Genomic DNA, 23,172 nt, shown 5'->3' on the forward strand with positions numbered 1-23,172 from the left:
ACTCGGAGCTTGCCAATGGGATAGGCCCAGACCCAACTGCCCTTTCCGAGTTGCATGTGTTGGGTGGAATGTGTCAACTGAAAGGATATGGGTAAAAATGTTCAGGTTTGAGGGGCTGGAATGTTGGCATGGCAGAACGGAGACTTGGGAGGTGGCGGGATGGAATGCTGGCATTGAGGGTGTGGAAGGCTGAATTTGTGGGACTGAATGTCGGACTGAATGCGGGGCCAGGGCCGGGGGGTGCTGGGGTGAAAGAGCTGGAATGCTGGGCTTCAGGGGAGGAATGTGGGGCTAGAAGCAGCAGAATGTTGGGATGGGAGGAATGAAGGTGGCGTTTGCACAGGGTCGTGTTGGAGCCAAGGGGTGGAACGTCGGGACGAAGGAGCGAGGATGCTGGGAGCGAGGGCGCGATGTCGGGCTCGCGGGCGGAATGCCGGGGCGGAGGGACTGAATGTCGGAACTGAGCTTGGGAATGCTGGAATGTACAATCAATGGTGTTTTTATCTTCTGTTGGCATGTTGTCCTGTAGGGGTTGTCCTATCTTGTGGATGATCCCCTGTTATCTGTACGAACCTCCACCATCAAGGTATCACTTTTTTAAAAATTCAATTGATGTTTTTCTCTCTGATTCTTCTGAGTCTGTGGATTCTCCTCTTTTCACCCCCGGTTCGGTTCTCTGCATGTGCTGTCAGTTCTTTGGGGGCTTTTTCCTACCTCTACGGCCACCCGCAGTAGCAGCTCAGGCCTTCGGGTGCTGACGCTGAACGACCCGACTGCTTTTCTGCTTCCCTCCTTTGACCTCCCCAAGGCCTTGGAGAGGGTTGCAAAATGCAGCGGCCATGCGGTCCCCTGTGAGTGCCCCTGGGGCCCCTTCCCCAGCTCCGCAGGGACTCCTGGTCCTGGCTGCCAGGGCTGATCTCTCTCTGTACTCTCTCCTTGCGCTATTCCTCTCCAGCCTGGCGGCCTCTGCCAGATCATTGATGCCATAGATTTTCAGTCGCCTTGAGCAAACGACTAAACAGCCATTTTTGTTATTGTTGTTTTCCGACTTCAACACCAGGAAGCTGTTAGCATTCCTTGCCCTGCTTACATTTGACTTAGGGAATACTGTGCCTCCAGATATAGTAAGGATCTACATCCCAGAATCAGGTTGGGGGGGGGGGGCAGAAAACACAATAATTAAAGGAAATCAAAACCCTGACAGTTTGACCCCATTGGCCTTCAAGAACAAATCTCCCCCCAATTGCATGAATAATCCAGTGCCTTTAAAAGTTTATAGCTCACACGTACCCAGGATTCATAAGGATCTTACCCATTAAATCCAACCCAGCATTCAAGATAGCCTAGCATACCTACTCCCCAAGGTTAGCAACTCCTTACTGGCTGCCTCCAGGAGATCTGTGCAAACCCAGCAAAGTCAGTCAAGTCTGCTTCTAGCTCTGAGGATGCCACGAAATCCCTCCAGGTCCTCTGTGTCCCATCAGCTGAAAGCTGCAGATGGAGTGTACATCCCATCATGATTTAACAGCTGCAGTCCCCACCCTTCTACCTGATGGCCACCGCTGCCCATAGCGATCTTTATCTTTCTGCCTTTGATGCCTGTGGGACATCACCCCTCCCGAATGCTTATCCGTGCTCCAGGCAGCTGGGAGCCCTCCTCTCCAGGCCCAGACAGAGGCAGGCAGCCACACGGGGACTCGTCCCCCTCCTTCCCGTCTCCTTTTCCTACTTCTTCTTCTTCTGCCTCCCACAGAACCACGAGTTCATAGATGAGCAGATGTTTGAGCAGAACTGCATGGAGAGCTCGATGCAGAACTACCCGTCCACGAGAAGCCCCTCACTGTCCAGTCACCCGGGCCTCACGACCACCTGCTGCTCCCGTCGTAGTAAGAAGACCACGCACCTGCCCAACTCCAACCTGCCGGCCACTCGCCTGCGCAGCATGCAAGAGCTCAGCACGATCCACATCCAGGGCAGTGAGCAGCCCTCCCTCACTACCAGGTGCGTGGCCTCAAGCCCCATCACTCCCCGACGCTCGGTCCTGCCAGTCCCAGAAGGGAACAGGCTCCTCGAGTAACGGATGAGCCTCCTCCCCCTTCCCTATCCTTGCACATTAACCCAAAGGCCCTTTGTTTGCTGGGGAGGGTACTCTAGCAGGTTTAGACCCAATGTGGGGTTAGATACCAGAAACAATAACTGGGGAAACAAACAAAAGCAAAGAAAGAAACTTCCCCAGTGCAAAGAATGGATCATTTTCCCAGGGAAACAGTTTTCACAATTGTGTTAGACGTGGTTTATCCCAGGCTCACTTTGAACCATAGACTGACCTTGTCCCTCCGTAATCTGCCAGAGAGATTAGGCCTCTCTCCCCACTACCTCCAGTGAGCTGCAAGGAACTCAGGGAAAACAAAAGTCAAATGCCACAAAGGATGGAGAACAGGTCTATGGCACGGAGAGAAACGTGTACTCTGAATTCCCAAGCCCAGTATACGTGACTTTGTAATTGTTAGAAATAATAATTAAAATGGATAGCGACAGGCTGATTACTAAAACCAGAGACAGAGGGACGGCAGAGCTTCCTCCTAGTTAACCGGGAGCCAAACGGGCGAGGGTCAAGGATGCTGGGAACGCTAGCAAGAAGCACCGTCACTCACTCACTCTTCTTTTATCCCAGTCGCTCCAGCCTTAATTTGAAAGCAGACGACGGACTGAGACCAAACTGCAAAACATCCCAGATCACCACAGCCATCATCAGCATCCCCACCCCGCCAGCGCTAACCCCAGAGGGAGAAAGTCGGCCACCCCCTGCCAGCCCGGGCCCCAACACGAACATTCCTTCCATAGCCAGCAATGTCGTCAAGGTCTCCGCCTTGTAAAACCACTGGACAGAGGGCCAGTGCGGGGAGTGGGAGCGAAAGGGGCTGGCATGTGGGTGGGTGGCCGCTGGGACCACTCCCTCCCCCCCTCCCCCACTCTTTCTGCCCGCCCTGTTGCACCCCTAGCACTGAAACTTGTGCCTGGAAGGGAAAGGAGGCAGCAAAGGGGCACCTGAGGTTCACCGCTGCTGGTGTGAGCGTGGATGTGGTCGTGGCCCTGGCCCTGGCCCTACACTACCGCATCTCGCTGGGGCCAGAGGAAGGGAGGGGGGTAGGGGATGGGATGGCGGGGGGTGGTGGAGAGGCTGCGTGCCAGGACAGGGCCTGGAGGGGGGAGCCTCAGACCCAGTAACTCTTGTTTCTGGAGACCCCAGTGAGGAAAACACAAGACCAAGAGCAGCACGGAGGCCAAGTTGTCACATGCAAAACAGGAAGAAAATATAACACTGTGTATTTAAGCACCTTTTTCAAGGCTCTTAATGGATAATATTTATTCATGGGAAAAGGTGGAAAACAAAACATCAATGGATTTTTGTGAAATATTTTTCTCCATGGACCCAATACCTTTGAACCAAAACAATGCATTTTGTGAGGGTTTGTTTTTGTTTTTGTTTTTGTTTCCTTCTTTTATAGCAGAAGCTTTTAGGCTAAGAAGTCAGTTACTGCTGAGTTCTCTCTCCATCTCCCCAGGTGGGTGAGGTCAACTGAGCCTGGGCACCCTCCCCCCCCGCCCAGCTGACCTGCACAGAGCTGCCAACTGACCACACAGCAACACTTACCCTCTGTCCGTCCTTTGTCTCTGTCCCTCTCTGCTTTACCCCCCTGGCTGTTCTTCTCTGTGTCCAGCCATCTGTCTCTACGTGGACCCCAGTGATCCTGAGACATGTTAGGAAAACCGTCTCCACTTCCAAGCACCTGCAGACTCCTGCCTGGGAGTTAGAACTGTGTGACTGCCGCTGTGGAAGAGAGAAGAATCAAGCCAAAGCAGAAGAGTTTAGGGAGGAGGGAAGTCTTCTTTAGAGAACGAAGTGCTTCCCTTGCGATTAGAACCAGTGGTGTTTGCAGTTTCCATTTCTGGGTGGGGGGGAAAGGGAATGACCGGATTTTTCAGACTGGGATCTTGACACAGGAACTAGCCAGGACCTAGGACACACAGTCGAGTCTGGTGTGGGCCAGTGAAGACAGAACAGAACAGCTCAGGGCTCACAGCTATAGTGGGACCCTGGAGCTCCTTAGTTTGTAGCCTTCTTTCTGGACCCATCATAAAGCCCATTCAGAATTCTGCCAAAAGGCCCCATAAGCAGTTTCTTGCAGAAGGGGCAAGCTTATGACTGAGGTAACTCCACAGGCTCCAGCAGACTTAAGACTGTGTGCTTCATGGAGGACGCATCAAAGTGTGAAAGCAAATAAGCGATTCTAGATGATTCATACCTGGCCTGAAACACATTTGAGGTCTGAAGGGTCTTGGGCCTGATGTCCCAGAAGGTAACTGAAGTGAGGGCAAAGCCTAATCACCTCCATGCAAGGGAGGGAGTGAATGTTACTTCTGGAGAGCCCGTTCAAGTGGCTGGCACTCTGGCGGGACTGGGAAAGCGTTTCTGGAATCCTACCATTTTCACTGCATATAGGAGGGCAGGTGGGCCTCAGGGTTCGTGACAAGCCCCTTCCCACCCTCCCTAGTTGCAGTCTCTCTAGTCCGGGCTCTGAGATACAGAAGCCCCTTATCCATTTTACAGGTTAGTGAGCTGCAGTTTCACAATAAGCCAAGGACCTCTCTGCCTACCACAACCATCTAGACAAGTTTCACTAGTCGGGAACCTACGAAACACCTTCCGTGGGCTTCCTTATGATCCCCAGCTCTACTGACCCAGTGGAAGGGGAAGGTCAGTGGATTCTGAGGTGGCCTCTAAGCAGAAGGTGACCAGAAGGACAGAGGAGAGGGAGCTTTAGACCTTTATCTCATGCTATCCTCACTGACCACCAACTGAGTCCTTTCCTGGATCTGGCCTCAAGGATTTCCCCCTAATGGGGGGCAACCACCCTATGGAAATGGGGTGCTTTTGGCCTTCTGAGCCAGCAGTCTAAGTAGACAGAAAAGCTTTACAACTACGGAGGAATATATATGTGTACACACTCCCACACCACCACTCCCACACACACACCACCACCAACCTAAACACACCGGAGAATAAGCGCTTAAATCCATTCACTTTGTACACATATCCCATTAGGGAAGGCAAAAGACTGGGCTGGACTCCATGTAGAAGTCAGGTAAAGGACTAGAAATGGAATTTTTCCTTTGAAAGAATGGTAATGGAACGACGCTAGGAATATTGTAGTATCTAAGTTTACATCATAAAAACTGAGTGGGGTAAGGGACAAAGAGGGAAATAGGAATGTGGTTACATACACATATGAATTGCCCGTGTTTAAAAACAGCTCATCACAGGATTAGAATAATGACTATATCTAACCCAGAGTCTGTTTGATAGTGCACCAAGGGAGCATTTTATTGTGTCCCACAAAATTAATGAACAAGCTTTTAAAATCATGTCTCAAATAATTTCTCAATTTTTGGCCCTAATGAACTGTTTTGTGTTCCTTCAACTTCATTTCTAAGTCCTACATTATGCCAGTTCCTAAAAGACTTTAGACTATCCGCTTCATCTCCATCCCCCAGTGTAGACTTAGCTGGAGATAAGAGACCCATCTCACCTCTGGTCCAAGGGATGTCAACCCAGGAAAATGGCGCATCTACACAACAGAATACAGCAAGACTACGCTGCTAGAAGACTTTTGTAAGTCAACCAAAAGACTTAAGTGTGCTGAATGGTTTAATCAATCTAACCCATTGGCCAGTGACTGAAGAACCAGGTTATCAGGGTTTTCTGGAGGCAAGGCCTTTCAGGGGAAATGACTCTTAAGCTTTCGTAGTTCCTGAATCACTTCAGCATATTAGAAGATTCCCAAAACCACTTACTCCATTTGATGCCATTCAGCGTTAGAAAGCATTAAAAAATAATATAATTATTATAGGCTACATTCAAATGAATGTAAACTTAGAAAACATAGAATGAAGAATATATCGGAACTAGAAAGGATTAGGAATAGCTAATTGATTTTACAGTATATAGAAGGCTGAGGCCCAGAGAAATGAAGTGACTTGCTCAAGGTCATGCAGTCATTAATGTCCTAGCTGGGACCAGAACATAAGTCCCTTGGCTGTGAGTCTTATGCTTTTTCTACTACAGTTGCTGCCTCTCAGAGGAATGATGCTTTGGAGAAGACTCATCAAAGAAAACATGTTGTAACTAGAGGTATAGTCTAATGTAAATTCAGTATGAGCTGGACACAGCCCTTGGGAACCATTTCATTGTACTAATACAAACCATCCTTTTGAAACCACCATTCCCTGGGTAGAACCAGCTATGGACTATCAATTCAGTTAAAAAAAAAAAGTGAACAGTTAACAGTTTTCATTCAGTCGAATGTTACTTCTTCTCAGGAAGAGAGAGCTAAAACATTTCAAAGCATACTTTCTAGAGTCCTTTTGATCCTTACTACAACCTCTGATGGTAGCAGGTCAAGGGACTAAGTCCTTGATTCACAGAGAAGGAAAAGAGGCAGGAAGAAGATGAGTGACTTACCCAAGTTCATACAGCAAGTTAGTGGCAGAACTGATTGCAATCCAGGGCTTAAACATCTTGCCCTAAGATTTTTCTTCTACATCCTGTTGCATTGTTCTGGGGTTTGCTTCTACTTTTAATACTTGGACTTCCAGGGTAGTGATTAGTGGGAGGAAGCATTCCATCAGAACCACTGTGAACCAGGACCTCCAGAAGCGAACTGTACTATTTCGCCTTCATCCCCTATTCTCTTAAAAGTGTCAAGTTCAGGACTAACTGCGTGGAATGCTGTTTGAAAGACCAGGTGTCCTCAGTGACAGTTGAACAGATTAGCCTACAATCACATGGGAGTTTAAGGTCAACAAGTAGAAAAGTGAGACTAAGAGAAACAAAGAATTTGAACAGAAATTAAAGTGGACAGTAAATGCTGATCCATGATTAATGAGAGTCACCTTGTGCATGTGCTGAGGACTTTACCTAGTTTTCAGATTACGATTCCTGCCGTTCAGGATCATGTCACTTATTTGTCAGAATATAGGCAGGAAAAGTGTACATTGAAACATGTACCTAGATTTTTTTCCCTCAGCTTCTTAACTTTGCAGAGTTGTGAAGTGGTTGGAATGGAGCTAAACCTCTGACTCTGAGGTTATTCGTGAAGTCCAGTGGTCCAGGCTCCCTCACTTCAATCATCAGGTCACGACAAGGCAGAAAGATCCCAATGCTGTTGTCTAAGGCAGGATTAGTTTCCCTTCTCAACTAGTTGGCGTGGTAACCATGATACACGGGAACCTGGAAGATTTTTATTTTCCTTTTGTGATTTCCTTATGAAATCTCATCACCTGCAAAGCTTTACAATGACTGGACGAAGGAAAAGCATTTGTATGACCCATGACCCTTGGAGCCCAAACAGTATCATGAAAAGAAAGTGGCTATCAGCTTTAAGGGGGTTCCTTTTGAGTCTTGTTCTCTATTCAGAATGTTCTACGTTTTTCTCATCAAGTGTGGGAATGACATTTATCTTAGCAGGTTACTTGACTACACTGGAAGGCATCATGCCGAACCAGTGTAGGGCACTGACCCAAGTCCTGGGGGGCTCCTTGGACCAATAGACTATTTTACAAACCTGGGAGGTGGGAGGGATGGTATATTTTTGATAATCAGACATTCCAATGTAATGTTTTCCTTAGAGGTCACCCCCCCCGTTAATGTTATCGTGAAAAACATCAAGTGTGTTCTTTTCTATTTTCGTATAATAAATGGGCTTTGCTTACCAACATCTCAATGGCAAAGAAGAAATACTGTACAAAACTGCAGGAAGATAAACATGTGAACACTTTCTATGGGGGAAAAAAAAAAAAAAACTCTTGAGTTTCCGGTCGTCTTCTTTTGAAACTGTAGTGCGTATGTTAAAACGTATTATCATTTACAGTATTACTGAGTCACGTGCCACTGCTGTACCTGATGTGTCCGATCTGGATTAAACAGACCATGTGCCACAAAGCCTCAAGTGATCACGGATGGTTATTTTCCTACCGTTTCTCCTGCTATCCACTAGAAACTAAGGGTAATTTAAACACGGAGGGGTTTTCTGTCTTGGAGAGAAGCCACAGCATCTCCGCAGGGTGCAGACGGGGCAATCTTATCTTTCCTCCCCTCCTCGGTGCAAGCAGACCCTCTACCATGGGGACCATGGCTCTTGCCCACTTGTACGTTTGTCAGAGATGTCCACAAGCACTGTGTTGCCTTTGTCAACAGCCCTGTTTTGAGCTCCAGCTCTGCACTACTGAAAGAAAATCTGCCTTTACAGATCGGTATTGGTTCTGCTGAGAATACTGAATCTTTTCTCCCTCCTCTAAACCAGGGTCTGACACTAAAAAGAAACCCCCAAATGAAATGCTATGTAGGGTAAGGCAGGAAGCTCTAGAATTGGGGGATGGAGGTTCTCTCACATGACTTCCTTGCATGACTTCCCTTCAGGCACTTTTCTCTTGGCTTCAGTGTGTTTCATCTTAGGAATGGGGGTACTGTATTACGATATCTTGAAGACCTGCTCTAACCTTACTAATTCTGATTTAGGTAGTGAGAACAACAGGCATTTTCATATTCCACCATCATGTGAACAACACACATTCCCCAAAACAATGGGAATCCTTCTAATTTCCCCACAACCACATCCCAGTCAATGAAAACCAAAATAGAAGTGGAACATCAAGGCCAATCCATGGTGCTCCAAGGCCTTAAAAGTTGCCTATGAAATGCAGGTGTTCCTAGCCTTATCACCCACTAGGTGTCACTACGGATCCACAGCTCACACAATCTGGAGCCCAGGAACTGGAAACCAGATGTGCACTGAGCAATGCATGTTTGTTTTCACTGAAAAGCACTCAGTGTTAACTGGGACATATGTGCTTGTTCACAGAGGCACAAAACCATATTCTGCCAAAACAAGAGAACCACCTGGTGATGGATCCAGTTCCATTGGTCAGCAATGACTATCAAAAATATCCTCTTATTTTGAAAGATTAACAGACTTAATTATATTTAGGGGAGGGGAAAAAAACCCTAAAACTTCAAACTATTCCCTTGTCTCATACGATTTGGTCTTCACATAATATAATTCTGTTCAGTTGTTAGTATTTAGGGGTTTAGTATTTAGATCACATGTTTCTATTATTATAATACTTATGCTAATTTAGAAAATGTTACTTTTTTATTACGCAAAATAATGTCTTCTAAGTCAGAATTATCCACAGCTGCAGGTTTCCTCAAGATTTCTCTACATGTTAATACTGCTAGCCTAATTTAAGATAAAGCTTAACTTGAATAGTTGTGGTCAGTACAGTTTAGCACTCTAGAACTCAGACGTTAAAACCGATTCACACTGGCCTTTATCCAAATCACCTGAATTTATAAAGGTTCTCTATATTCATGAAATGATTATTCCCTTCCCTAACTATATTTTCTCTTATTAGTCATATAATTAAGTCTTGGAAACTGGGAAGGAACCTAAAAATCTAGTCCAGCTCCCTCAATTAATTGATGAGAAAACTAGACCCTGAGAGGTCGTATGACAGGTAGAAGACAAAGGAGACACAGCAAAGCCTCCACCAGGACAAATACTCTTTCGACTACATCAGAAAGCATTCACAAGGGAATTTACCTAAAACCTATCTATGGTTCTTAGCAGGTGACAGAAACCAGCGCCTCAACTGCCAATTCTAAACAAAAAAGTCTTTCATATAATCATGCACAAATAGCGGCAGGTTCCTTCCATAGCCACCCTTCTCTGGGATGGGAATGGCTGAAATTTTCCAAGGAAATGCTTATGGAAAATGAAGCTATCATTTTCCTGTTATATGTGTCCTCACTTCCAGCTTATTTTTCTAGTAAAAAGAAAAAAAGCAAACACAATATATGACAAAGAGACCTAAAGAGAGAATCCAATTAATTTCAAGACTAATGGGTAACCTCATCTCTAATTAAGATGCAGCAGTATCCTAATTAAAATCCCCTAGCCATGACAGACTGTGAACTTGGCTGTAGTGTGGGGGAAAGGGTAGAAGAAAAGAGGTAAGTTCAATTATATAGCAACAGGATCTTACTGAAATATGTGTAATTAAAGTCTCTACCTCTTAATGATATGCTGGACCTAATTATGGATTTGCTATTTACAGAGTTAATCTAATTCATTCTAACTTGGCAATACATGTACAGTACAGAAACAGTGTAAGTAAAGCCTACCATTGTCCAACCTGGATGACTGGAATCCAAGTGAAACAGGAGTTCAGGGGGGTGCTTAGGTGAGTGGTGGACAGTAAATGACAATGGCCGTGGATGTTTGTGGACAGCCCTGGGAGTAAATGTTTGTACTGCCTAGCTAAGTATGTATACAGGAAAGAAGAACTTTCCTTTTAAAAAGTAAATACGTTTCTATCTGTTAACAGGTTCTCTTACCACAAATCCAGTTCACAAAAAGGTTTGGGACCCAAATGCATAATCATGAAAGGATTGCCCCAGAGAGGGAATGAAAGAATGTGTACAGTTGGCCCCTCTCATCCACAGAGAATGTTCCAAGGTCCCCAGTGGACCTTGCCTGAAACTATAGATGATACCAAATCCTATATATACCCACATTTTTTCCTGTATATAAATATATACATATATATACACGTATATAATAAAGTTCAGTTGATAAATGAGGCCCAGTAAGAGATTTAAGAGTAATAATAGAACAATCACAACATACTACAAGTTACATGACTGGTCTCTCAAAATCTTGCTGTACTGTACTCACCTTTCTTCCTGTGATGCTGGGATGATAGCATGTCCATGTGATGGTGAAGGATATAGGCATTGTGACGTAACATTAGGCTACTACCAGCCTGACAATATGTCAAAAGGATCGTCTGCTTCTAGACCACAGTTGACTGGGGGGTAACTGAAATCGCAGAAAGCAGATTCCCAGATAAGGGGGAACTGCTGTAACTTCCAATCATATTTTTTTTCTAACTTGTAATTTATAAATGCATCATCTCAGAAGAATGACATGTTCCCCACTGGGTGTCATTAAAAGTAAAAACTGGGAGAAAATTTAAATTAAAAACATTAAAAGTAAAAACCGGGGAACTTTTAGAAGACATAAGATTAGGACACACTGTGCGAAGAGTTTGAACAGAATGAATTCAAGCTTCCGAAAAATACTTAAAGAGCTAGAACTTTCCCTTAGCCTCCCAGCAGAGTAGTGCAGTTCTTAACCTGGCTGGGTTCCATACATGGGCTTGAGAGGGTCTACGAACCTCTTAGAATTACACATACAGTTCCTGTTTACAGAATGGAACTCCTCGAATCTATAGCTTTCATCTCAATCATAAAAGGGTCCAAGAACCAACAAAGAGTAAGAGTTACTCTTTTCTTAAGCTTTAAGAAAAGATTAAATAAGGGGCACCTGGGTGGCTCAGTGAGTTAAAGCCTCTGCCTTGAGCTCAGGTCATGATCCCAGAGACCTGGGATCGAGCCCCGTATCGGGCTCTCTGCTCAGCAGAAAGCCTGCTTCCCCCCGTCTCTCTGCCTGCCTCTTCCCCTACTTGTGATCTCTGTCAAATAAATAAATAAAATCTTTAAAAAAAAAAAAAAGAAAAGAAACAAAAATAAGACAATCACTGATGATCCTGAGCTATTTAATACACAGTAAAAACATAGACAGCTTTCACAATCTTAAAAGACATTCAAAAGATGAACAATAAACATGTCAATAAACATTTGGCTAAGTTTGTGATTTCACTGGTAACATATTTTTACTGGAAGCAAAAAGCAGGAAAGTACCTTTGGGAAAGTCTGAAGCAGTATTTAGTCCTTCCTGCCTAAACATAAAAGGCGAAGGGATTTTCTGATCTATCATGCTACAAATTTCTACAAGAACACACTTCTATGGAAATACAGTCCAAGCCTTTTGTCAAAAACTCCACAGCATAAACTTGACATTATTTTTAAAATCTCAACTGTTTTTATTTTTTTAAAGCAAGCACTGGTATAGGTCTTTTTAAATGTTTCTTTTTCAAATGGTTTAGAGAAAATGCCATCCTTTCACTCTGTGTCCCCCAAATTTTCCTTCAAGAATCTGATCTGTGAAGTTTCTTTAAAAAAAAGATAATGTACCTAGTCAGGTAGGTCAAAACAATCTGAAAAATAGAGGTGTCCCAGTGGGAAGCCTCAAGACTTTTCAAATTCCTCAAAACTGCCACTCTACTATAAGCCTAGGAGGTTGGCTATCCACAGGTATCACTCACTGGTATTTCTGGATGGTGCGAGGTGCTGTCTACAATCACTGGTTGCCTCGCATCATTTCTTGGAGATAAACGGTATTCATGTGATAAGCTGCCATCCAGCTTGGATGCCTCTGAGCATTCCAGTAATAGGACTGAGAAGCAGCAGCATAGTATTCCTGCCATGCCCTGTAGTAGGCCCTCCAGTACTCCTCGTAATCCTGATAGGCATCCGAAAAACTCGGATGGGTTTCCCTGTGGCAGTCATACCAACCATCATCCTGAGGTTCTGCCGGTGCACGATAGGAAGACCGCCTGGGAGGGTTTCTCCGGCTTTGCTTGGCTCTCTGGTTAGCCCCCTCTTTATGCCTGGTCTTTGTCTGGATTCCAGGTGATTCTTGATACTCTGCTGGATTAGGGGTATCGTTTCCATTCAGAGGTTGTTCCAAAGAGATATGACCATCCACAGGAGTGGATTCTGAGTCTTTCAGCTGAGTATCTGAAGAGCCTTCCAAATAGGACTTATTTCCTTTGCTCTGGGAAGAAGTCCTCGAGCTGTAAGAATCGCTGTCACTCTCTGAGTCTCCAGACTGACTACTACTTGCCAGTATCGCCACTCTCTCCTCGGGAATTCTATTTCTTACAAAACCATTCTGAGGATTCACAGTCTGATCCCCAGGCCCCGTGTAATGCCTGATGATTTCCACAGGTTTCTCTAACCCCTCTTTAATATAGTGTTCATAATCCTCTACCAATTCTGTAAAAGTCAAAGAGCATGGCAGATGGATTTTAAAGGAAGACAGACAAGGAATTTTGGGCAGTGACGCAGGTAAAGCTTCTCTGACCTGGTGCTTATCGGTAGTGTTTTCAACAGAGATCTCAACAGAAGACTTCATAGGCTCTTCCAATTGTATGCCACTGCCCACTTCTTTTGGTGACATTGCTTTTTCTGTGATTCTACACTCTGAGTGGCTTTTCACAGGAAGCTTCTGTTTAGTATTATTTTTTGATTTGACTACTAGTGAAGATACAGAAGTATTTCTAGATGAAGCCACGTGGTTACCATGAGTTTTCTGAGTTTGAAAGGTTCTCTCCACTTTTTGGATCTGCTTTTTTAAGGGCTGGGTAGGTACACTTGCTAAGCCATACGTATGCATAGCTGCTTTAACCTCCACGTCCCAATCCAAACATTCTTCCATTAGACCAGAAGGAATGGGATCTACATAAAAGGAACAAAAGAATACTTTAAAATTTGAGCTGCAAATCTAGACCAGCAATTTTTGAATGACTTCATAAAGCCTTCCATGGTCAAATAAGGTTAAGAAATAAAATATACTAATAATATACTGAGAAGATTAAGGAGTACATTATATTAGTATTTCAAAAGACCTAAATAATTCTTGCAGTAAAGAAATATGCCCACAAATATGCAAGACCCATCCCAAACCCACAAGCAACATCTCCCCATACCTCCCACTCAAAAATAACTTGGGCTAGGAGTAAGATTCAAGTCTAAAACAATTCTCCCAACTCCTCCCTTTTATCTCAATAATGCTGACAACAAAACAAGATATTAGAAAAGGGATTATGCTCCCCAAAGCTTGTCAGCTGGGAAACAGTAAAACTACAACTTCGCACCCAAGTAAATCCGCCACTCTATACTCCCAACAGGAAGAAATCACTGCCCCCAACAGTGAAGAAAAATCTCTAGAAGGGAAAAAGTTAGATGACTGCAAAAAAGATCTATGGTCTCAATGGTACGTCTGAGTTTAAAAAAAAAAAAAATTGCCAGCTCTAGTTCTCTGAATTTCCTATTCCATCCAGGTGGGACAATTTGCTCCTACCTACATACTCTGACCTTCCCAAAGTGTGATCAGTTTTCATCTTAGGCAGACAAAACATAGAGACCTTGCTGGTCTTGCTGGTTTGTTGTTGCTACTGGTGCTCACGTGTATGTACCCACAACCTAATCCCTCAGATCAGGACTCTTCAGCTGGGGCTCCTGAACCCTGGCTGAACAGACCCTCTGACTAGAGCTCTAAGGTGATATCCCTTGCTTGCCCATACCTATCAAACAGGCCAATTTCTCTCCCACTCCTGCCACAGGTACTTCATCTGAGCAGTCTACTGTCTTAAAAGTTCCCACTCCAATATAAATCTAACACCACAAGTATACTTTCTCATGATTTCAGGGCTCTATGAACACTAAAAAAGATCCAAATGTGTCCTTTTCCAGTATCCAAAGGCAAATTTTCTTTTTATCACTAGATGCTATGATACTGAATCCTACACCAAAAGTCTTAACCCTCTTATACCAATTTTCAATTTATTTTTTCCACATTATAATCATTTGACAGGTTACCAATAGACTTACACATAGAATTACATACTACAGTGTCCTAAAAATGACAGAGAACCTAAAGACCATTTCTAAAAACAAGTACTTTCTAAACCAGAACACAAGTTTGGAGCAATTAAAGAAATTTGGAAAAAGATCACAGAATGAGTAATTACAAAGCCAAAACTCATTCCCAGACTTCTGCTTAATCTAGCTTTATAAAAACCACTAAAGGAGTTATATATAAATTAGTAAAATATTCCATACTGTATTTATTCAGTAACTATATATCTGATATTCTACAAGATCATGTATATGTTGTATATGTTTATATATATATATATATTTACACACACATATGTCCATATACACATGTATATACACATAAACCCTATAACACTGCATACATTATCACACACAGCAAATAAACCACATTTCCACATGACAGTTTTTTAAAAAATTTTCAAGAGACCATTAATAGTTTCAGATATGCAGTTTCCAAAGTGGGAAAAAAATGAGCTTGACAAATGATTAACTAAAATCAAAAGAGAACATTTCAGAGGTGCCTGGCTGGCTCAGTCAGAAGAGCATGCAACTCTTGATCTCGGGGTCTTGAGTTCGAGCCCCATGTCGGTGTGGAGATTATTCAATAATAAATAAATAAATAAACTTTTTAAAAAAGGAAAGAAAGAGAACACTTCAAAATTTTCAAAAGAGCATTCAAAGATACTACTCCTTCTTCATGGTCATGAAGGAGAATATGGCAAGAATTACCTTTAGTGACAAAAGTAATAAAATATATGCCCTGTTATATAAAAGGATAAAATGAAATTACAAGGTTACAAACTAAATATGAAGTAAATATGAAGCCAATACAGTAGTAAAACATTTTTCATGTGCCAGGAATTAGCTTGCAATCTTCTCCCTGTTGCTTATGAGCTATAAGAACTTAGGCAAACTACTTAACTTCTCAATGCCTTGATAGCCTCATTCACAAAAAGTCGGTAATAACAGCAGACCCTTCACAGGGCTGTGGTGAGAATTAAATGAATTAACATACTGAACGGAACCCAATATCCTAAGTACTCCGTATCAGCTATTATTTTTATGCCTATAGCCAATATGATTATTCTTTTGACAGCAAAATGAACAGACAAAATATACCTGGTAAAGGCAGAAGGTTGATGTTACATTTCTGGGCGATTTTCATCATCACGTTTTCTTCTTCTCCCCGACAACAGTAGGTCACTGTCAACCCCAAAGTACCTAAAGTGCAGAGGGAATGTTATGCAGTAGATCAGTTTCATGTAAGTGACGCTCCACTGTCACATCTACAATTCTTCCTCCTAAAGAAAGCAGCCAAACTTTTTTTTTTTTTTTTTTACCGAAACGGCCAGCTCTGCCAATCCGATGCATGTATGTCTCCCAATCCAATGGTACATCCAGATTTACAACCAGGTTCACCTTCTCAGCATCAATCCCACGGGAAGTCTTGAAGAAGAGAACAAGTGTCTGCATTAACTGCTACACTGGCATCAACACACATCCGCCTGTTCTGATATAGCCAACAGCCAAGTTAAAAAAAGGAGGATGATCAGGAGCAAAGGGAATTCATTTCTAATGACCAGTTTCAAGAATAAAGATGAAAATACAAAAGACTTTGAAGAAAGCAAATTCCCCAGCAATGGAAAGAAAATTCCCTTCTTATATTCTTATCGATTCTTATCAGATACAACCACATAAAATAATAAATGAAACCTGTGCGTCTGATAAAAGAGCCCAAGTCAAGATGGCGTAGTCACCCAAACTGAAAAGGTGATTTACCAAATCTGTGGAAATGAGGACTCTGCAATGAAACTGCTTCAGTTTGGCCATAGCATCAAGACGCTGATTCTGATTCATGTTGCCTAAAAACACCCCAAAGAAAGTCATATAAGAACAAGCTAACACATATTTATCAAATCCACAAAAAGCAGAAATTGTAACTACCAGTCTTAACACTTGAAAAATACACCAACCGAAGTTAATTTTCTCCTTATATGCAATTCTAGGTTAAGAACTAGTCAGAATCTTTTAAAATCTGGTAAGGCAGGCAACTTGAAATTCAAAAATTAATTTTAAATGGTGACTAGGTTACTCCTGCAGATATAATATTTTATCTGCAAAGTTACATATGAAGTAGAATAATTCTTAGGAAAATAAAATTGCTATAATCAGCTGTTTATAAATTTAGTTTAGATACATGATCTATGGTCAAAATATTGTCCATTAGAGAACATTCTCCCCAATATCTCATGACACACAATGACTAGACAATCTTAGGCTAACAGGTTAAAAACTAAGCTATCAATGAAAACTCTAAAAAGGATCCCACTGATCAAAAATTCCTTTAAATCTTTCATTCCTATTAGGTCAGCAGTAATAATTTAGCTTTGTGTCAAAAATGAATCATCTTGGGCACCCAGCTGGCTCGGTGGATAAAGCATAAAACTCTTGATCTCAGGGCTGTGAGTCTGAACCCTACATTGGATACAGAAATTACTTAAGAATAAAATCTTAACGGGGCACCTGGGTGGTTCAGTGAGTTAAAGCCTCTGCCTTCAGCTCAGGTCATGATCCCAGGGTCCTGGGATAGAGCCCCGCACTGGGCTCTCTGCTCGGTGGGGAACCTGCTTCCCCCTCTCTCTCACTACCTGCCTCTCTGCCTACTTGTGATCTCTGTCAAATAAATAAATAAAAATCTTAAAAAAAAAAAAAGAATAAAATCTTAAGGGGTGCCTGGGAGGCTCAGTGGGTTAATAAGCCTCTGCCTTTGGTTCTGGTCATGATTCCAGGGTCCTGGGATTGAGCCCCGCATCAGGCTCCCTGCTCAGCGGGAGTCTGCTTCCCCCCACCCCCTCTGCCTGCCTCTCCACCTACTTGTGATCTCTGTCAAATAAATAAATAAATAAAATCTTTAAAAAATTCATCTTTGCCTTCCACAAGACCTTAAAGCAGTTAATTCAGGCGCAGTTCTTAGCATTTTTACAATGATTACAGAAAGAAGCAATCTATTTTTCTCTGAAGATGACAAAGACAAACTTTATAAAATTATTAAGTTCTTCACAGACAATTCATCCCAATTTTCTAGTTTCATATTATATACCAAGTTATTTTTTGAAGAACAAGAATACCACTACATCAAATCCCAATATAAAATTCACCTGGAACTTCCTTTACTCTGAAGACTCAGTGTAACCTCACATTCATAAGGCAACTCACGAAGTACTATTTCTTCCTCCTGACTTTGGACAGGCTTCAAGTCAAAATACTAAACACTGATTAAAGTAAAAGCTGAACTTACCTGAAATGCACTCAGCAGGAAAGCCTTTAGAAGAAAGGATATCTGCCAAATGTTGTGCTCTATGAAAAGTAACATAGAGGGTTATAATTTTATAAATACAACCCTAATACCTTTTATTTCACCAGTACCCCAGGTGACCCCTTAAGGTACATTACCTGCTGTGCAAATTAGAAAAGACTAAGGCTTGATTAAATGGAATTCTGCTGAACAGTTCCTGTAAATGCTGAGCCTTTTCCTCAAAAATCTTATGGGCCAACGGGTATGAATTGACAATTTTGTAATATTGCTTCAAACCTATAAAGAAGTCAAGTCTTCTATTAAAACAAACATATTTGCTATATCCTAATAGTAAATATGAAAGCAACAGTCAACTAGGCATGGAAAAGATCCAGAATATCACAAACCAGGAATCTAAGTATCCAATACCTATACTCACCTATGAGACTGGGATCACTGGAATTTAGTCTTACAAAAGTGGGATCTCTCATGTACTTTGTCAAAGCATTAGCCAAAAATTCAGGGTAGGTAGCTGATACCGCCAACATCTGTTTACTGGCAGGCAAGGAAGAATAAATCCAGCTGTGAAACAGAAGAGAAATACACACCATGGAAACCAATCACAGTTAACTACCACCTGGAAAAGCTAAAAAGAGACACTTTAGGACACCATTTTAACAGTCAAGCAAGTTATTTCTCTTACTTTATTTGCTCCTGGAAGCTGCCTTCTTCTAAAAGCTTATCTGCTTCATCAAGAATAAACAGACGTATACTGCCTGGATTCAAGTAGTCAAGTTCTATCAGTTGTTTAATTCTGCCTAAATTCCAGAAAAAAGCATATTGAAATATTTAAGAGGCACTAAATGTGTGCAAATCTCAGCCAATATTGTTACCCTACTTACTCACAGGTTATACTGCTGACCTTCTTGACCTGACCCTTATTATTACATATTTAAACACTGAATCACAAATCAGAAATTGAGTTCCGATCTTGGCTAAATCCATTATTTTTTTCTCACATTTCACCACCAGTAAGTATGGATCATAACACTGTTCCCATCAAAAGACTTGAATGCTAAGACCCTGAACACTAAATTCTGATATGAGTGATTCGTGAATGAATGATTAATAGAGAAGCAAAGAATCCTAATCCATGGCTTAGAAAGGCTTTGTGAAAATCACTTCATTCCTCCTTTTCTCAGAAGCCAATTCTATACATGTGCTTAAACATCCTTCGGAATGGAGATTTCATAAGTTCTGTTGGTAATCCAGTCATGTGTCTGTATCTTACTGGTCTAAGCCTCTTCATTTATAATATTCAAAATAATTATCATATTTATTAAAGAGTCCCATATTCTTACCTTAATTATATCACTTCTATGAAATGAAAAGTGTTCAGTTCCTTAAAAGCCCCAGTTATGAACAGGGTGATATCTTACCAGGAGAGCCAACAGCAATATGACACTTTTTAAGTCTGGTTTTGTCTTGTGATAATGGAGTCCCTCCAATAAAGACATGACACTCTAAGCCTTCCATTTTTATTCCAATAGCTGTAATAACAGAATGTATCTGTACAGCAATTTCTCTTGTAGGAGCCAAGATCAAAATCTAAAAAAGCATAAAATATATATACCTTTAACAAGTCAGTGGAAGAGGTACATGTGATTGGCACATTCATACTGCAGTGAGCTATTTTTCATTTAAACGATCATTTTAAATGATGGGTTTTTATAGACAAGGGAAGCTATTCCATTCATTCACTTATGTGTTCATTCAGCAAATATTAAACAAAAACCTACTTTACGTACTAAGCAATATGTAAGTTGCTGTACAGTCAATGGTCAACAATAGACAGTCCAGGGGAGCTGGGTGGCTCAGTCAGTTAAGTGTCTGCCCTGGACTCAAGTCATGATCTCAGGGTCCTGGGATCAAGCCCCACATCAGGCTCCCTGCTCAGTGGGGAGTCTGTTTCTTCCTCTCCCTCTGCCTCCTCCCCATGGCTCATGCTCTCTCTCTCTCTCAAATAAATAAATAAAATCTTTAAAACAAGAAATAATACACAGTCCTTGTTCTCATGGCACTTTCATTGTGTAAGAAGATACACAATAATCAAACATACATAAATTATGACATACAATGAAAAGTGCTATTAAAAAATCAAACAGGGAAAAGAGAGAAGTGACAAGGAAGGAAAGGAGTTATTTTAAATGGGGCAATCTAGGCCACTAAGATAGTAACATTTGAGCAGAGACCTAAAGGTACACCACAGACTAGAGCTAGCTACGTGACACCTGGGGAACTGTTCTCAAGAAGAGAACAAAGCAAATGTAAAGGCCTTATGACAGTAACGTTCTTAGTGTACTAGAAGAGCAGCAGGGAGGCCATGTCACTGGACCAAATCAGGGTCAGTATCTAGGTCCATGAAAAAGGAGGCTTGAGACTCAGAGTGAGAACTCTGCAATGTAACTATCAACCGAAGGACAAGGTAAAATGACAAGTTCTCAGCTATGGGAAGAAAAAAGTTCCTTAAAAAAAAACAAAAAACAAAAACAAAAACCTAGAATAAAATATGCCAAAACAGTTAACAGCAGTTTCTTTCTAAGTAGGTAAAGAGTACGTGCCGTTTCTTTGGTACTTCTTTCTTTTCTGAATTTTCCAATTTTCAAAAATGAATATGTATTATTTTGAGAACACAAAGATCCGACAAATTTGGTTTATGGAACTTATTCAGCGTTTTGGCATTTCACCTACTGCCAAATTGTCAGAAACCAAAATCTCGAATACATCTCAAATTCACAAGTAGAATAGCTTAGGTCCTTGGGAAGCAGAAGGATTTCCTATGTGCATAACCCAGAATTTGGTGGTTGTAAGACTCAAAAGGCTTTGGATATGGATGTACTGGCATACTATTTATACATAACATGGGCAGAGCCAAACTTTGTTGAAGAGACGAACCCCAAAACTAAATCTCTTATTAATTTGGGTAAGGCCATCTTCAGATCTACTCCAAGAGAACCTAGAAGATGGGAGATCAACAGGACACACTCACAGAGGCTCTAAGAATCACCTGCAGTTACCAGCAACAGCCAGAGCACCATGTTACCATCAGTCACGCCAAATACTAAATCCTACAATTGAGTCAGCAAGTAAAAGAATAAAGAACTATCTGTATTTTCAGGTAATGAAAAAATTGACACCCATGGCAGACTTAATCTATTTAAGATGCAGTAACAGAAACTTCCAAACTTCTAACGCTCATGACAAATCCTTGGTCACCATCCACACCACCAAGCCACTCCACAGTTTTTTTGTTTGTTTGTTTTGGGTATTTTTAAAAAAGATTTTATTTATTTATTTGACAGAGAGAAATCACAAGTAGGCAGAGAGGCAGGCAGAGAGAGAGAGAGGAGGAAGCAGGCTCCCTGCCGAGCAGAGAGCCTGATGCGGGACTCGATACCGGGACCCCGAGATCATGACCTGAGCCGAAGGCAGCGGCTTAACCCACTGAGCCACCCAGGTGCCCCGCTCCACAGTTTTAATGTCTACTTTACTTCTATACTCTTCATATGGCTTAACTCAATCATTCATCAAATTCACTCATCAAATTCATCTCTTCTGTCTCTCAGGAGCTACTGGTACTGCATCCAACCTGTGATAAAATCCACATTACATACCCTCCTCCTCTGGTTTCTCAGAGCTACACTCACCTGGGTACTCAGGTTTTCAAGAACCAGCGAGTCCAAAGCAATGGTAGAGAACACACAGGTTTTCCCAGTGCCAGATTTGGCTTGAACAATTAAATCTGAGGAGGAAAAATAAATGAGTAAATAATAAAATGTATATATACATATATACATCTGCATGCACATATATACATATACATGCACATATATCACTAGCCAGTACTGACTAAAAAAAGCTTAGATACCAACATGAAATCAAAGAACCAGAAGGGTCTCCAAAGAGGACCCAGACGGCACCTTCGTTTTTAGTTCAAAAAAGCATGAGGTCATATCCAGAAACATGCCTCTTCCCTGAACCTCTACCGTTCATCTTCTGGAACTGAGAGCCACCGGTCACCGTGCAAAGGGCAGTAACCATCTTCCAAATGAACACCGCGCCTCTGTTTTACAAGAGAGGAAACTGAGGCTCGAAGGCGCACAGCGCCTGGCCGCAGGCAGAGGCTGCACCGGCGGCCGCCCTGGGGCTCCTCCCGGACCCTCCCGGCAGGAGCACGGCCCCCGCCCTCACCGAGCCCGCAGCGCCCCAGAGGGATGGCCTTGAGTTGCACTGGCGAGGGCCTCTCGAAGCCAGCCGCGCGCAGCCCCTCCAGCACCGGCCGCGACAGCAGCAGTGACTCGAAGTCGGCCGGCTCCGCCAGCAGCACGTCCCCGGTGCGGGTCCGTGGGCCGCTGACGTCGTGAGCCGTCCGCAGGCCCCGCACCGGCCCAGGGAATGGCTCCGAGGCCACGACCTGTGAGGCCACACGCTCCGCCGGCATAGCGGCCTCCTCCGTCGCTAAGGCCGCTGGGGCTTCAAACGCCGCCGCCATCGTCGCCGCGCCGCCGGATCTCGCGATACTTAAGAAGGAGGGCGCCTAAGAGCGAGAAGAGGAAAAACTTTATTGGCAGTCCTCCCGAGGAGACACGGACACGCTTGACCTGGGAGATGGGTGAAGGGACGGAAGCCGGAGGCTTAGGAAGTCTCGGAAACAGCGACAACGACAAAATATGTGGCCCGAGGAAGGCGGGAAGAGGGAGGAGAGGAAGGCGAGGCTACCGGGATGCAGCCGTGGGCGGCCTGCAGAGGGCGCCGCGCGCTCACGGTGGGGGCACCGCCCCGCCTCCCGGGCCTCCGCGGGCGGTCGGGCCAACCCCGCGCCCCCCCCCCCACCGTCACCCTCACAACGCGGGCTTTGTGATGCGCGTGGGGCGTCACGCTCCCCGCCTCCGGGCCGCGGGGGAGGGCGCCGCTGCCGGGCCTGCTTCCGCCCGCCCGGAGCTCCGAGCACAGCCAGACCGGACTTACCCGTTGTCCGGTCCGAGCCTGTCCCGGTATCGCTTCACTCATCTCCGTCGCCAGCCCCAGCACCTGGCGCACGGAGCTCGCATATCGTCCGCTGAATTGCAGCCAGTTCCGACTCACACCTCCCAAGGCCCTAGCTCGGCCTCAGACCGCTCTCTGAACTTCGATGTGTACTGTACATCCGTCTGCCTTCTCAGCCGCGCCC

General features: G+C 43.5%; 2 protein-coding genes across 7 annotated transcripts in view; one reads left to right on the top strand and one right to left on the bottom strand.

Annotated features, from left to right (window-relative positions):
• KCND3 (potassium voltage-gated channel subfamily D member 3) overlaps positions 1-7,778 on the top strand; it is a 214,478-nt gene extending 206,700 nt beyond the window's left edge. For 4 of the 5 annotated variants that reach the window (XM_082685079.1, XM_082685078.1, XM_082685076.1 and 1 more), the window contains exons 6-8: positions 530-586; positions 1,754-2,001; positions 2,675-7,778. In XM_082685079.1, coding sequence (XP_082541205.1) covers positions 530-586; positions 1,754-2,001; positions 2,675-2,876 — 507 coding nt within the window. In that variant the 3' untranslated portion in view covers positions 2,877-7,778. The remainder of the gene's footprint in view (positions 1-529; positions 587-1,753; positions 2,002-2,674) is intronic. The other variant, XM_082685080.1, reaches the window with a different exon arrangement.
• A 3,884-nt stretch (positions 7,779-11,662) lies between these two features.
• DDX20 (DEAD-box helicase 20) lies at positions 11,663-23,172 on the bottom strand. Of its 2 annotated transcripts, none has more exons than XM_082686124.1 (12): positions 22,971-23,172; positions 22,194-22,539; positions 21,650-21,744; positions 19,382-19,550; positions 18,646-18,760; positions 18,382-18,524; positions 18,101-18,239; positions 17,946-18,004; positions 16,427-16,509; positions 15,988-16,093; positions 15,767-15,868; positions 11,663-13,483 (listed from the first exon to the last, which is right to left on the bottom strand). In XM_082686124.1, exons 1-12 carry the CDS (start codon positions 23,010-23,012, stop codon positions 12,324-12,326), a joined length of 2,559 nt encoding a protein of 852 aa, XP_082542250.1. In that variant the 5' UTR covers positions 23,013-23,172; the 3' UTR covers positions 11,663-12,323. The 2 variants fall into 2 exon arrangements, with proteins under 2 accessions (XP_082542250.1, XP_082542249.1); XM_082686123.1 differs by lacking the exon at positions 22,971-23,172 and adding an exon at positions 22,722-22,827.

This window comes from Mustela nivalis (genome assembly GCF_964662115.1).
Source record: "Mustela nivalis genome assembly, chromosome: 10".
NCBI classification, from domain to species: Eukaryota; Metazoa; Chordata; class Mammalia; order Carnivora; family Mustelidae; genus Mustela; species Mustela nivalis.

Bases quoted from the DNA above. Each gene is read 5' to 3' on its own strand.
- DDX20 (XM_082686124.1), bottom strand. From the start codon at position 23,012: ATGAGTGAAGCGATACCGGGACAGGCTCGGACCGGACAACGG. The intron at 18,240-18,381 runs GTGAGTATAGGT...ACTTCTTTATAG, and splicing joins CAGTGATCCCAGTCTCATAG to GTTTGAAGCAATATTACAAA. The intron at 15,869-15,987 runs GTAAAAAAAAAA...TCTGCACTTTAG, and splicing joins TGGCAGAGCTGGCCGTTTCG to GTACTTTGGGGTTGACAGTG.